General features: G+C 47.0%; 1 protein-coding gene across 6 annotated transcripts in view; it reads right to left on the bottom strand.

Moving 5' to 3' along the window:
* Positions 1-16092, bottom strand: part of SSH1 (slingshot protein phosphatase 1) — a 75385-nt gene that overhangs the window by 32157 nt on the left and 27136 nt on the right. For 2 of the 6 annotated variants that reach the window (XM_021675533.2, XM_064379881.1), the window contains 3 exons: positions 10361-10464; positions 5061-5125; positions 3862-3983 (listed from right to left, as the gene is read on the bottom strand). In XM_021675533.2, the coding sequence (XP_021531208.2) occupies positions 3862-3983; positions 5061-5125; positions 10361-10464 (291 nt within the window). Of the gene's footprint in view, positions 1-3861; positions 3984-5060; positions 5126-10360; positions 10465-14177; positions 14237-14613; positions 15006-16092 lie in introns of those variants that run through there. The other 4 variants (XM_012469131.3, XM_021675535.2, XM_012469132.3 and 1 more) reach the window with 4 other exon arrangements.

The following is a 16092-nucleotide window of genomic DNA, read 5'->3' as shown; positions in this document are numbered from 1 at the left end:
CCCCAAAGGATAGAGTGGGTGGGGGTAACTGCAGAAAAAGAAAGCAGGCTCCAAGTTCCTAGGGCCTGTGCAGCAGGAGCAGAGAAGCCAGATGGATCTGGAGGACCAGGCAGGAGACAGGCCTGTTCCAAGACTCCATCGTGGAGTCCTTCACTGACGGCAAAATGCTGATGCATGGACGGTGGCATACACTCATGGCACTCAAAATGTTCCCAACCTGAATTGAAAACATAATCCTGCTTGGGTGCGGTGGCTCACATCTGTAATCCCAGCACTCTGGGAAGTGGAGGCAAGAGGACTGCTTGAGCCCAGGAGTTTGAGGCCAGTCCAGGCAATACAGTGAGGCCCTATCTCTACAAAATTTTTTTTTAAAAAATTAGATGGGAATGGTGGCGTGTGTCTGTGGTCCCAGCTACTTAGGAGGTTGAGGTGGGAGAATTGATTGAGCCTGGGAGGTTGAGGCTGCAATGAGCCATAATTTGACCATTCCAGCCTGGGTGACAGAGCAAGATCCTGTCTCCACAAAAAAACAACAACAAAAAAACAAGCAAGTAAACAAGAAAAAAATCCAAGATTGAGCCCAAGGGTGGCGTGGCTCTTCTGGTCTCCCCAGGATGCATATGCAGATATAAAACTCTGAGCAAGGCCAGGCGTGTTGGCTCACGCCTCTAATTCCAGCACTTTGGGAGGCCGAGGAGGGTGAATCACTTGAGGTCGGGAGTTTGAAACCACCCTGGCCAACACGGTGAAACCCTGTCTCTACTAAAAATACAAAAATTAGTCAGGTGTCGTGGTGGGCACCTACAATCCCAGCTACTTAGGAGGCTAAGGCAGGAAAATCGCTTGAGCCCAGGAGGCAGAGGTTGTGGTGAAGTGAGATCAAGCCACTACACTCCAGCCTGGGTATACAGTGAGACCCTGTCTTTTAAAAAAAAAAAAAAAAAAAAAAAACAACTCTGAGTGAGAGCGCGTGAGCCCACTGCGCAGCCGTCATTCCAATGCTGCCTTTTGGACAGCACTTGGGACTCTCTATGAAGATGCCCTCTGGGGGCAATGCTCATCTTTTTTTTTTTCCCCTTTGGCAGGGGGAATAAAAAACAAAATCCCATGGAAGGAGTTTAGAAAAAACAAGTAAACTGCACCCTCAGCAGGCCAAAGGTGTCTGGTGGGGACCTGGACTTTGTTTCCAAGCCAGGAAAGAAGATAACAGCCTGGCACCTGGGCAGTGTGGGAGCTGCAGGAGAAGGCCCAGTTCCCAGCCCCCGGGATTAACCAGGCACAGAGGGCAGCTGCATCAGGCCAAGCGACAGAAAGGATGGCTTAGCTCTGGTTCCCATCAGGCCCCTGCTCACCTTGGATGGGCTCTTGACCACCCTCTCCAACCTCAGAGACCTGCCCTGGCCTTGGGGTCGGTGCCCACACGTGGGCCGTGGCTCCTGCTCAGAGGGCGCAGGGATTCAAACCTGAGGGAAGAGTGTGAAGCAGACGCCAGGGAACCACAGGGAGAGGGGCCTGCAAGAACCGAAGTCGTGGTGCCAAGGGGTGGCAACGGGAGGAGTGGGCAGGGGGAAAGGGCACCTTGGAGTCGGTGCAGGCGAGTGCACAGGCCCATCTCTTCCAGCTGGCAACAGCGGAAAGGGAGTACACGTGTGTGCATCTAAGGCACGCCCATGACTGCTGGCCTATAGCTCTGCGAGAGTGCAGGTGTGTCTGCCATGCTCCCTGATGTGGTCCCAGCAACTGGCGGGGCACCCGGCACAGGGAAAGAGCTAACAAGTCCATGCATGACACACCTAGGAGTGAATGAATGAGCAAGGCAGTGTAGAGGAGAGAGCTGCAGCCCACTGGGAAAGAATGAGTGGTGTCTGCTCATTTAACAGGTCAAAGGAAAAGCCCTGCCTCGGAGTCCCAGCCCGGCCACTTACTGGGATGACCCTGGGGTAATCACTGAAGCCTTATAAGCTCTGACTCTCGTGTGTAAAATCTGAGGCAGGACTACCCACCCCAGCACCGCTCCCACAGTTTTGATCAAGACAATGGGCATGGGCCACAGGAGGCCATTTCCATTCAGGATCAGAAAGCATTACTGGAATAGACCATACTTGTGAGGGTAGGTCCCTGCCCCAGGAAGATTCAGAAAAGCTGGACAGTCACTGGAAGAACAATTACAAACGCAACACTGTCAAACACTAAACTGGGCATTTCTGAAAGCACCTGACTGGTGGCACCCTGTCCTAATGGACCATACCCTCCAGCCTCCAAGTGGCTCTTCAGAGCTCATGTCCGAGCACCTCCTATGCTACAGGTTCTTCTAGGCCCAGATTCCCAACCAGTCCAAGGCCACAGACGCCAGCCCCAATTCCATCCCTGACATGTGCCACAGGAAACTTTCTCACAGTGCTCTTTATTATGTACTGCAGGGCTGGGGGATATGACACAAAAGAAATGTCCTTTCTGTTTTATTCATTTCCTTCTAACAAGCATCAAAGTATCGGTTGCTAGCATGTGACTTACAGAAGCTCTCATGGGAACAAGGCAAGACCGTACCATTACCATGACACTCACAGCCTCCCTGACTGGTTTCTGCTGTTGCTTCTGCCTGAAATACTCTTCAAATGCACCTCACTGCTCTGTTTCCACCCTGGAGCTCACCTGACTGCCCATTTGCCCATTAAGATTCGGCTTAGGGGCCGGGCATGGTGGCTCACACCTGTAGTACCAGCACTTTGGGAGACCGAGGCGGGCAGATTACCTGAAGTCAGGAGTTTGAGACCAGCGTGACCAACATGGAGAAACCTCGTCTCTGCTAAAAATACAAAAATTAGCTGGGCGTGGTGGCACATGCCTGTAATCTCAGCTACCTGGGAGGCTGAGGCAGGAGAATCGCTTGAATCAGGGAGGTGGAGGTTGCAGTAAGCCAAGATCGCGCCACTGCACCACTCCAGCCTGGGCAACAAGAACAAAACTCCATCTCAAAAAAAAAAAAAAAAAGATTTGGTTTAGGCTTCACCCCTGCCAGGCGCTCTCAACAGCCGCCCCCTCCTGCGATCACTGTCTCCCTCCTACCTGGTTGTTGTGGCTGTCTTCCTGCTTGCTTAGAAGCTCTCTGAGGCTAAGAACTGTGTGTACTGCTGCATCTTTGTTTACCTGGGCCTAGCCCATTGCCTCATACACAGGAGAACGCAAATAAATCATATGCTTAAAGAATGAGTTGATGAAAGAGGATGAATAAAGGGAGCCTAATTTAGTTTTAACAAATCCAGGTTTTGCAATGATCTCACAGGCATTCATTTGTCTGAGATGTCAGGGGAGTGATTCAACCCTCATCTCACACACATCATGGGGTCAATGCTATAACTTCCTTGGCCTCCAGTTAGTGGGAAATTACAAGCTACTCTTAAACCCTCTGACCTAGAACCTGCCATGAAGCACTTGAGAATCCATGGAGTATCACTATGGGGTCAGGTGTCTGGAACGAAGCCCACCAACCTCCACACTTCTCCATGGGCCCCTCTGCCCGGAAGGGTCTCCTTGCTTCCCCTGGCTGACTCCAGTTTGACCTTCTGTGTTCGGCGTTGCTGTCACCTCCTTCAGGAAGCATTCCTGGCTAGGGTGGCCCACTCTACAGTAGCTAGCGTGAAACCTCTAAGCACGACTTTCTGTCCTCTCAATTGACTCTGTGCTCCAAGAGCACAGCCTGGAGCTGGCACGGTGCCTGGCACACATTGAAATGGCACACCCTAGTGTTCCATCAGGATGCAGCCCTCTCCCACCTCTGATGGCTACGGGACCATGGAAACCTTTTTCCAGCAGCAACTTTTGCCCCCTCACAGAAGGGAACACCTAGCCCATCAGACTCACCTTTCCTTACTGGAAAAGTCCACTCCCAGCAAGATATTCTCCTCGGTGTCCTGGCGCCCGCTGCTGTACACCACCACCATGTACCGGACCCGGTCCACCCAGGCGCTCTCCAGGCGCACAGCCTGGAACAGGGCAGACACGCTCTCACTGGCCTGCTTTGGAGGTGGTGCCTCTGTCCCATCTCCAATGCAAGAGCAACACTTTCAGTGTTCTACCTATCCCTCTGGGAGTTAAAAATGAAGAGTAAATTCTTGGCTGGGCATGGTGGCTCAGGCCTGTAATCCCAGCACTTTGGGAGGCCAAGGTAGGCAGATCACTTGAGGTCAGGAGTTCGAGATCAGCCTGGCCAATATGGCAAAACCCCATCTCTACTAAAAATACAACAATTAGATGGGTGTGGTGGTGTGCGCCTGTAATCCCAGCTACTTGGGAGGCTGAGGCATGAGAACTGCTTGAATCCAGGAGGTTCAAGCTGAGATCACGCCACCACACTCCAGCCAGGGCAACAAAGTGAGATTCTGTCTCAAAAAATAACAACAAAAAAATAAAGAGGAAATTCTTGAGAGCAGGAACCAGGCCTCGTTTCTCTCTGTAGCACCAGGGACACTGCCTGACTCAGAGGAGACACCCACAAATGCATGAAATCAGTGAATAAATGAAATTCAAAGAAAGTTCTTATTTAGGACAACTGCTGTGGAAACCTATTTTATCCCTCCTCTGGCCCCTCTGGGGTACTGAGGAGTCAACCTGGCTTTGGCTTTGGTGAACAATTTGGGGAGCATTTGTTGTAACATAAAAGCTTCCCCCCCATCATCCATGGATGGTTCCCCACCAAGTTTCACAATTAAAAATTAAAACTTGCTGGCTGGGCATGGTGGCTTATACCTATAACCCCAGGACTTTGGGAGGCAGAGGCAGGAGAATCGCTTGAGGTGAGGAGTTCAAGATGAGCCTGGGCAAACAAGCAAGACCCCATATCCACCAACATTTTTTAAAAAATTAGCCAGGCAGAGTGGCACACACTTGTAGTCCCAGCTACCCAGGAGGCTGAGGTAGGAGGATTGCTTCAACCCAGGAGTCTGAGGCTGCAGTGAGCTAGGATCATGCCACCGTACTCCAGCCTGGACAACAGAGCAAGACCCCATCTCATTAAAATTAAAAAAGTTTTTTTTTAACTTGACATTCTCACTGCTTCTTACCAGCTTGATTCTGTCTTCACAACGCAGAAGGTTGATCATCACCTGAAGATGCTGAGGCAGGTCACCTGTTGGACCAATAAAGAAAAGCTTAAAAGGTCTCCTACCTACTTTCTAGGAAAAAAACCTCTGAAAGGCTGATTTTGAGGGCCTGGAAAAAGACTGAGAAGTTAAAATTTCTCTACCTACACCACAGGAGAAACATCACAAGAACTTAAAGACGTGACTTCTCTTACACCACCCTGAATACTGTGTGATGCGGATAGATGACATAGAGCTTACTGTCACGTTGTTAAAAGTTGCTCTTATTTCCTGAAATACATACAATATAGGTTTCCAAATACAAAATGTGGAAAACACAGGTAAGCTTGGAGAAAAATGTTATTTCACTCAAGCCAGTGTTGCTGGGCAGGCTGGGGTGCCTGGGAACGACAGCTGCGGCTGGAAGTGAGGCATTCACTAAGAGCTGATCATCAGAGAAAAGGACAGAGCATCGTGTCTCCTCTTCAAACTTCTTCTCTCTCTCTCTTTTTTTTTTGAGACAGAGTCTCACATTGTCGCCCAGGCTGGAATGCAGTGGTGCGATCTCAGCTCACTGCAACCTCTGTCTCCTGGGTTCAAGCAATTCTTCTGCCTCAGCCTCCCGAGTAGTTGGGATTACAGGCACCCATCACCATGCCCGGCTAATTTTTGTATATTATAGTAGACTATAGTAGAGACTATAATAGATTATAGTAAAGATTACAGTAGAGTATTTTGTATTTTATAGTAGAGACGGGGTTTCATCATGTTAGCCAGGCTGGTCTTGAACGCCTGACCTCCAGTGATCTGCCTACTTTGGCCTCCTGAAGTGCTGGGATTACAGGCATGAGCCACCCTGCCCTGCCCCTACTTCAAACTTCTGCATTTTCCACAGGAGGCAGACATTATTTCCATACCAGGGTGGGGAAATGTTTAAGTGATTCTACAGATAGCAGCTGTATGCTGGTTGCCCAGAGAAATAATTTGAGTAGACAACAATCTGTATTTTCTCTTTTCTTGCCAAAAATTATGTACTCTCTCTTTCTTCTTCACTATGTAAAACACGCAGTAATCCTGGGTGGCTTCTGAACTTCTCTGAGCTGCCCCAGAGTTCAGGAGGTGTCCCTGGAGTGCAGTGAGGAAAGTCTCTTACTGGCCATGAGTCTCGAGTGAAGCAGGAGACCCTTTGAGAAGAAGGGCACACTTTCACAGAGGGGGACAGCTGTAAGGGAGGTGTATAATTAATAAGTAGCAGGTGTGACTCTTGCTTTTTTCTCCAGCTTATACATTTTTCTTTATATTTGCAAGGATTTCTTTCTGAAGAAATATTCATCTGTAAAGACCCTAATATCAGGCTGGTGTGGTATCTCATACCTGTAATCCCAGTGCTTTGGGAGGCCGAGGCAGGAGAGTCACTTGAGGCCAGGCATTCAAGACTAGCCTGAGCGACATAGCAAAACCTTGTCTCTACAGAAAAGTAAAAAATTAGCTGCGCTTTCTGGTTCACATCTGTAGTCCCAGCTACTTGGGATGCCAAGGCAGGAGGACTGCTGGAGCCCGGAAGTTTGAGACCAGCTGGGCAATATGATGAGACCCTGTCTCTACAAAGGAAAAAAATTTATCCTATACATCACAATCAGAGCCCCAAAAGGATCAATGATGCTTACACACTGAAATGCTCCAAAAGAAAACACTGTGTTTGTTCCTTTTTGCAAAAGCATCTTTTTCATTTTAAGGGAGAATGACAGATGATATCCAAATTGCACTTCCTGCCTCAGAGAGGAATTGGTCATTAGAATCTTGTGTCTCTAGTCAGGAGGGTAGATGCCATGTTAAACATTCTTTCTTTTTCTTTTTCAATAGAGATAGGGTTTTGTCATGTGGCCCAGTCTAGTCTTGAGCTCCTGGGCTCAAATGATCCTCCCATCTCAGCCTCCCAAAATGCTGGGATTATAGGCGTGAGCCACTGAAGCTGGCCCAATGAAGCATTCTTTCCACAATAAATAAAATTTTAAAAAGAAAAGAACCATGCTCCTCTTATCTATGCTCTCTAGTTATACAATTCCACGGTGTATAACATCCTATGTTGGCCCTGCTTCCTATGATGAGTGATTTGGAGATAAGGGTTCACATTAAAGAAAGCCACAGAGCTCCCCACCCACTTCTCCTCCACCCATCATGTCACCAACGCAACACAAGACCATGAGCTGGTTCTTCACCTGCCTGGGCCCTCCCACCACCTACCCGAGTCACAGAACTGTACTGAGGAAAGCAAAAACAAGCCCCTGCCTGATAAATGCCTAAATGAAAGAGACATTTTCCACACAGATAAACTTCTTTCAGTGGGATTGTTTGCTGAGATATGGAACTGCTGACAGACAGAAATCCAAACCCCAGTCTGACATCCACACACAAAAAATATAAGCCCTAGAAAGGGTCTCAAATTGACCGGACTGGCTGAAACAAACTGGACTACTTTTCCATGGACAGAATTAACTCTCAATTGTACTCAGCTCTGCACAGTGTTACTGGGGGCACTCTGGTACATTCAGGAAACTTGATGGTAATTCTACGGAAAAAAAAGGAACTAGTTTAAACTCTAGTCTGTGCCTGTCCCAAGGTCATTTACAGACTACCCATGGACAGCTGGTGGCCCCTCTGCCTTCTGACCTCATTGTACATTCCGGACCTCAGGGCACAAGAGTCAGCCAGCTGGGGGCTTGCATCCTACCCTTCTAGTCTTTGGATTAGAGGAAGGAGGTATCTGACACTTAGCAGGCAGAGCTAGAGCATTTGCTTTGTTAAATGTGTTACAGTTAAAACATGAGCAACAGCTACATTTCTAACAGGGCAGAACCATTAGCAAATTCAAGAATGAAGGATCTGGCTGGGTATGGCGCCCCACACCTATACTCCCAGTGCTTTGAGAGGCTGAGGTGGGAGGATCACTTGAGGCCAGGAGTTGGAGACCAGCCTGAGCAACATAGTGAGACCTCATCTACACACACAGACACACATACACACACACCCCTAGCCAGGTGTGGTGACACACATCTATGGTCCCAGCTACTCAGGAGGCTGAGGCTGGAAGATCACTTGAGCCAAGGCTACAGTGAGTTATGATCATGCCACTGCACGCCAGCTGGGCGACCGAACGAGATCCTGTCTCTAAAAAAAAATTTTATATAATTAAAGAAAAAAAAGAATGGTATGTTTATAGCTATATTGTACTAGAAGTCATTATAGTAATAATGATAGTTACCCACATATATACATACACATACACACACACACACACACACACACACAGATATAGCACCTACTAGGAAGTAGGTATGTTACACACATAACACTAAATTTCCATATTGTCTGAGGTACCAGTATTTGATGCCCATTGCAAAGACTAGGAAACTGAGGCTTAGAAGTTGACTTATGATGGCTCAGTAAGTTGAACTAGGATCAGAGGACAGGTCTGCCTGGCTTCAAAACAAATACTATTTCCACAAACCACACTGCCTCCTTGTACAGGACAGTTATTTCCTTCGCTTTAAACAGATCTAAATATTGATTATCATACATTAGTATGTGAAAATACTGACTGAGCCTTGGTGTTTGCTACACGTTATATGGTATGGACTTCTAACCTGAGCACTCAGATCTAAAATGAAGCTGAATAACTTGAGGTTAAACAAACAAAATGATCACAGGTAACAAGAAAACTGGCCACAGTGGCTGGTTGGTTTCACCTGCTGCTGTTCTGAAAGGTAGAGGCTTTTCCAGCTCACAGACATTCAATTATGCTCTGCCTCTCCAAGAAATGCCCTGAGATGCTGTCCACCTACAACAAAGATTCACTTGTATGCAAGCATATTTTTTTCTTTCTTTTTTTTTTTTTTTGAGATAGGGTCTTGCTTTGTCATCCAGGCTGGAGTGCAGATCATGGCTCACTGCAGCCTTGACCTCCTGGGCTCAAGCAATTTTCCCACCTCAGCCCCCACCCCCACCCCCATCTTGCTGGGATTACAGGCATGTGCCAGCATGCCCAGCTAATTTTTGTATTTTTTTGCAGAGATAGAGTTTCACTGTATTGTTCAGGCTGGTCTGGAACTCCTGGGCTCATGCAATCTGCCGACCTTGGCCTCCCAAAGTGCTAGAATTACAGGCAAGAGCCACTGTACCTGGCCACGAGTGTTTTTTATTGTTATTGTTTTTAAGAAACAGAGTCTCTGGCCGGACGCGGTGGCTCACGCCTGTAATCCCAACACTTTGGGAGGCCCAGGCAGGCGGATCACGAGGTCAAGAGATTGACACCATCCTGACCAACATGGTGAAACCCCGTCTCTTCTAAAATACAAAAATCAGCCAGGCGAGGTGGCGCACGCCTGTAGTCCCAGCTACTCAGGAGGCTGAGGCAGGAGAATCGCTTGAACCCGGGGGGCAGGTGGAGGCTGCAGTGAGCCAAGATTGTGCCACTGCACTCCAGCCTGGTGACAGAGCAAGACTGTCTCAAAAAAGAAAAAAAAAAGAAAAAGAAACAGTCTCTCTCTGTCACCAAGATTGGAGTGCAGTGGCGTGATACTAGCTCATTGCAGCCTCAAACTCCAAGGCTCAAGGAATCCTCCCAAAGCACTGGGATTACAGGTGTGAGCCACCATGCAGGGCCACATAAGCATTTTTTGAATTCTTCTTTTCAAGTTGCCTTCAGTTTTGAGTCAAGTCTCCTAAAACCAGTCTTATTACTTAGTAGGCATTTCTTATTTAAACTCAGTTTGATCCTCACTCTATTACTTCTATCCACTTCCTAAAAACAAACTATGATAGAATCAAGACTTCCCACTATAGCATCTATCTCAGAGTTGGAGCCAAAGGCCCTTCAAGAAATTCTCCAAATGAGTGTTTTTCAAATGCTTGGAGAAATCCATCCCAAGACTAGTGGACAACATCTGGCTATAATTCATTTTGGTGCATTTGTTAAAAAGTCAGACTGTAACTTACAGCTTGTAGTTAACTGATAAACTACAGAGAGGAAATCTTTGCATCCCAGCTGGTTGCTGCTGACTGCCTTACTCCTGACACAAACAGACATGACTTAAAAGGTTGGAAAACAGGCATGGCCTGCTCAAGAAAGAGCATCTGAGCCTCTGCCTGCACTGGTCATTGCAAATCTGTGTTCTCCACCATTTCTAAGGCCTTCAAACTCAGCAACATCACCAACAATGGAAGTTTCCTCTGCTGTCCAGAAAAGAAGCTCCAATTTAAGAGTATCAACTGAAAGCCCTCACCTGCATGCTTGTGGGGGTGTTGAAGACTCCGCTGGCCTTGAGGGCTGCTTCCCTGTTGTAAGAAGAGGGCTGCGCCTTTCACCATGAAAAAGCTCTCGCTTAAGCTGGGAAGGATAAGACCAGAGCACAGTTAGACTGGAATTCAGAGAGGAAAATGAGCAAAGACTTACAGCAGGAGAAAAAGCTTTTGCATGGACAAATGGCACGTAAAATGCAAAGAGGATGAAACTGCTTTTATAATAATTCCATATAGTTCTCTTCCCAAACCTTGCCTTTGCTAAAAGCTTGCTACTGGAGAATTTTTGTGACAAAATAATGCTTCTGTGACAACACCCAAAGTTCTATGTAGGCTCTCCCAGGGGCAAGGGCCCCTTTCTGCAGAATACTGGACAGGGATCTCACTGTAATATAACATTTTCTTCTTCTTCTTTTTTTTTTTTAAAGACACAGTTTTACTCTGTCATCTAGGATGGAGTGCAGTGGTACGATCTTGACTCACTGCAACCTCTGCCTCCTGGGTTCAAGCAATTCTCATGTCTCAGCCTCCCCAGCAGCTGGGATTACAGGTATGTGCCACCATGCCTAGCTAATTCTTGTATTATTAGTAGAGATGTGGTTTCACCATGTTGGCCAGGCTGGTCTCGAACTCCTGACCTCATGTGATCCACCTGCTTCAGCCTCCCAGAGTGCCAGGATTACAGGCTCGAGCCACCACGCCCGGCCACAGCATTTTCTTAGAGAACAACTCCCTGATTAGGAGAGGTGGGCTACTTTATGAATTCTCATGCTCTTGCTGTTGATCTCTACTTCTAACTCCATTGTTTCTTGGTGACTTCCCTTGATGGACTACAAGATGAAATTATACTTTCATTAGATGTTTGCATTCTAAGAAAAGTAAAGACAGCCGGGGTGGCTCAAGCCTGTAATCGCAACACTTTGGGATGCTGAGGTGGGCGAATCACTTCAGGTCGGGAGACCAGCCTGGCCAGCATGGTAAAACCCCATCTCTACTAAAAACACAAAAATTAGCCAGGTAGTGGCGCCTGTAGCCCCAGCTACTTGGAAGGCTGAGGCACAAGAATCGCTTGAACCTGAGAGGCGGAGGTTGCAGTGAGCCAAGATCACGCCACTGCACTCCAGCCTGGGTGACAGAGCAAGACCCTGTCTCAAAAAAAAAAAAAGAAAAAGAAAAGAAAAGAAGTAAGTGGCTACTGACCTGTGATTTAACTTAGTCAAGGTTGCCCTTCCCACTATTCTTGCAGAAAACCTCAAGTTGACCCAACGAATTTCTCAGCAGAATGGATCTTTTTGGCCTTTGTTATTTTAGCTAGCAATAACATTTATATCTAACCTACAAATTTAAAAATTACAATTAAAAAATCTGTATTTGGGAGGCTGAGGTGGGAGGATCATTTAAGTCAAGGAGTTTGAGATCAGCCTGGGCAACACTGTAAGACTCTGTTGTACATCATGACTTGGCTATCAAGTTTAGCTTTTGCAGAAATTAAGACATTAAAAAAAGAATGCCTCAGCTATGAATTACTATCAATTTTTCAAAAATACCATCAACTCTCAAAATTATGCATAAAATACAATTTTTGGGGGGGTGGGGACCAAGTCTCACTCTGTCACTCAGGTTGGTGCAATGTCGCGATCTCGGCTCACTGCAGCCTCTGCCTCCCAGGTTCAAGCAATTCTCCTGCCTCAGCCTCCCGAGTAGCTGGGACTACAGGCACATACCACCATACCCAGCTAATTTTTTATTTTTAGTAGATATGGGGTTTTACCATGTTGGCCAGGCTGGTCTCAAACTCCTGATCTCAAGTGATCCGCCCGCCTAGACCTCCTAAAGTGCTGGGATTACAGGCATGAGCCACCGCACCCGGGCAAAATACACCAAAATTATTAACAATGGCTTTTGCAGGGAGTTGGGGAGGAGGGGGAATAGATTATCTTCTATTTAGTATTTTCCAAATGTTCTATATTAAGCATATATTAACTTTTTAAAACATCTATTTTTGTTTGATTCTCAAAATAATATAAAAACAATAATATAAAACACATACTACACTTTATAATTTAGAAAGGAACATACTATTCTCAATAATTTTGTGAAACAAGGTCACAGTTCAAACTGTAGGCAACTATAAAAATATCTCTCTTGAATAACCAATTAATATATACATGATTTGAAGGGAAAAATCCCTACGAAAAAGCAGTCTTCTAATTAAAGAGAACCTTGAAATTAAGCAAATCAATTCCTGACAGAAAGAAAGGATGTTTTCTGCAATCACCTTTGCCCCAGACATCAGATATTCATAGTTAAATATTTGTATTCTGGAATAACAAACTCAGCAAAGCCTAAAGTACGACACCAGGTGCCAAGAAAACGCCACATAAACTAGCATTTCCAATCAACAGCTCCTGAAATCAGGAAAACTATTATGTTCTACGATATTAAGTCCACAATAAAATCTGTTAGTTTTTCTGGTTAAACACTCATGTTAAAAATAGTGACTGCTCAAATATTAAATAAGAAGACTTAGTTCTGCCTCTCTTGTTCAGTCCTTTGAATTCCAGACAATTGGTTTTCTATGCCTTGTAATACCAACACTTGACACGTGACAGCATTTCACCTGCTATTGCAGACGCACTGCCGAGTCATCTTTTCCTCCCTTTCACAGTCGCATATTTCTGCTGCAAGGTTCAAGTGTTGAGGAGCCCAGGATTATAAATAATGAAAGAAATGAGAAGCAGCCTTTCTTTGCTGTCTCATCCTCACTCACAGGAAGCAAAAGCTCTTTAGCATCCATCTGGCCGATGTAAGACCCAGGCAGTCTCATTTTACAGGCTGCAGAATCACCTAACCCTTTCCACCCATAAAGCTTGTCACTTTCTCCTTCCTTAGAATTTTGCAGCCAAGTTATGTTTTCAGAACTGTTCTTAGACACAGATCACTTACTATTTATTCTCATCACAATGTGAAAGAGCTGTGCAAGAGGCTCCAAACTCATGAAACTTAAAACAACCAGTTCGTCAAAGCAGATGGGGAGATCTTTTCGAGACATCAACTGCTTTTGTTCATGAGATTAAAAAAAAAAAAGTTCATACTGACCAGAAATCCAAGCACTCTGGAAAGAGCCAACCATTAACGATGACCTTTGCCTTGGAAACCATGGGCAAAAATTCCCCTTGGTTTCCTTTACATTTCCTTTGGAAAAAAAAAAAAAGGAACAATGCAAAAGACTAGGCTGGTTTCACCCTGTGACCACTGACAAGGCTGGCTGTTCCTCCTCCGTGTTCCTACACTGATAAGAATCAGGGCCTCCTGCTCTACGCATGAAGTCGGGGGTCGGGATTGATCAGGGCCCTGGAACACTCTGCCTCTGTTCCCCCACAACAATCAGTAACAGGCGTTTACTGTAAAAAGCAAGACTGGAAGCTGCAGAGAAGCAGCGCATTATCCTGAGGCTGTTGAGATCACCCTGTGTCCTGCAAATACAGTAAGGGACACAGCCAGAGGAAACCGCACGACACGACTCTCAGGGAGTGGGGTGGGAGGCTGCAGAGCATGGTCAGTCACAGGATTTATGAAAACAAGATGCAGAAAGTATCTGTGACCTGGCTTCCCAGCTTCTCTTCTGAGCTCACTCTGGGCCCAGAGCCTCACGTGCCCTCTGCGTGGCTGATCTGCATGCTATTTCTGATGGCCACGGCTTCTGACAGCGAGAGACACAGGCTCCTGATTCATTAGACCCTCAAAGTGCCCCACTGGGGAAGTCCATGAAGAAATTCACATTGGTGATGGCACACTCACTTTACTAGGTGCCCGGGGCCAGGAAGCCCAAACCCGCAAGCCATCCATCCCAGCCACGCAGACATCAGCCTTCTCACAAAAGATCTGTGTGTCCTAAAAGGAGTGACTGAAGTTACAGAAGGTCAGACACAGGCAGACACAACGGAAATGTCTTCCTCCATTGCTGTAAGAAAACTCTTGATGAGGGATAAAAACAGTTACTGCCCTCTCTACCCGCCACCCGCAACGCTTTTGTCTCTACCACACAGATCTGTTCTCGGATACTGATTACTGCCATTCGGGAAGCTTCCTAAGATTAAAGTTTCTCCAAAGCACTGAAGACAGACAAAAACCTCAATGCTCCTCAAAAAACCCCAAGCCCCAGAATATAAACAGCCAGTGTCATCCAGAAACTGAGCCATGGCAGGAGAACAGAAATCAAGGTGGTCATACGTACTAATTTGAGCTGGAAACCTCTGGACAGCAGAAGTAGTGGGTTGGCCGAAGGAAGATGCAGAAGTCGGTAAAATAAAAGAGGTTCGTGGCTGCAGTGCTCATATCTCTAACGCCCCCTACAACTACCCTTGGAGCTCTGGCCATCTGCTCCCTACGGAGATCAGGAAAGGCCAGGAGGCTGCCGAGTGCTTCCACGAGAGCTGGGGAGCCGACTCCTCCTCGGAGTCCCACCCGAAGAGCAAATGGCTCTTGTGGAACTCTTGTCTTCCTCTGATATTCTGGCTGAAAAAGGCCCTTGTCCCAGCACATCCTGATGAAAGAGGGCCATTCAGCAAAACAGCTGAGGTTCCTCTAATCACTGCACTCCTACAGGCTTTTCTGTAGGCTCGAGAAACAAGCACCAGGGTGTGCGTTCGGCATTGTGAGGGCAAACAGCTGCCCCCAAGGAACCAACCCTAAGCAACAAGACCCCCTTCCGATTCAAATCGACGTTCTGAAGGATGACTCTCTCTTTCAAATCAGCATCCATTCACCCAACAGTGACAGTGACGTGGGCAGCTGCCGCAGTTAGTTATTCTGCGTGCTAAAACACTGTTACATTCTGAAAATTCTCAGTCGCGCTAACAGCTACCTGAGGGGACACGCCAGGTAGAGGGGACCACATGCACACTGATGAGGAGATCTGGGATGAGCACGGTGCCCAGGGCAAGTCAGGCTGCAAAGGTCCTAAAGGGTGGAGGCATGATCCCAAACCCTCCGGGCACAAGCCAGCCAAGAGCTGGGTTTTTTGCGCTTCTTTCAGCAAGAGAAATAAATTCAGGATGTGAGTAACCACGATGCAAGAGAGAATGGAGTAAGTACCCTAAGAAAAGGATGGGCACTGTGGCTCACGCCTATAATCCCAGCACTTTGGGAGGCCGAGGCGGGTGGATCACGAGGTCAAGAGATCGAGACCATCCTGGTCAACATGGTGAAACCCCGTCTCTACTAAAAATACAAAAAATTAGCTGGGCATGGTGGCGCGTGCCTGTAATCCCAGCTGCTCAGGAAGCTGAGGCAGGAGAATTGCCTGAACCCAGGAGGCGGAGGTTGTGGTGAGCCGAGATGGCGCCACTGCACTCCAGCCTGGGTAACAAGAGCGAAACTCCGTCTCAAAAAAAAAAAAAGAAAAGAAAAAGAAAGGGGCTCAGCTAGGGTTTACAAGAGGGAGGAGGCAGCATTTAACTGGTGACTTCTGAAACAATTCCTGAAGGAAGCAGCACTGAGTAGGGGCTTCTCTTCCCTCAGCTCACAAATAACCAAGTGATCCTCCCTAAGGATTAAGTGAAACACACATTACCATGATTCTGATTTTGCAGCTTGCCCAGGAGCATGTATCTCTGCAAGAGGGGGCTGGACTCACATCTATCTGCCCCACGCCCACCTGCTTCACCCCTGGAATGCCGTTCTACTCATCCAGGGTGAAAATCAGAGCCATTAT

Source organism: Aotus nancymaae, unplaced genomic scaffold (assembly GCF_030222135.1).
Source record: "Aotus nancymaae isolate 86718 unplaced genomic scaffold, 86718_ANA_hifiasm-v0.15.2.pri h1tg000021l, whole genome shotgun sequence".
In the NCBI taxonomy this organism is placed as follows: Eukaryota; Metazoa; Chordata; class Mammalia; order Primates; family Aotidae; genus Aotus; species Aotus nancymaae.
The sequence above is the reverse complement of the archived record's forward strand: the minus strand, read 5'-3'. Positions and strand labels throughout refer to the sequence as shown.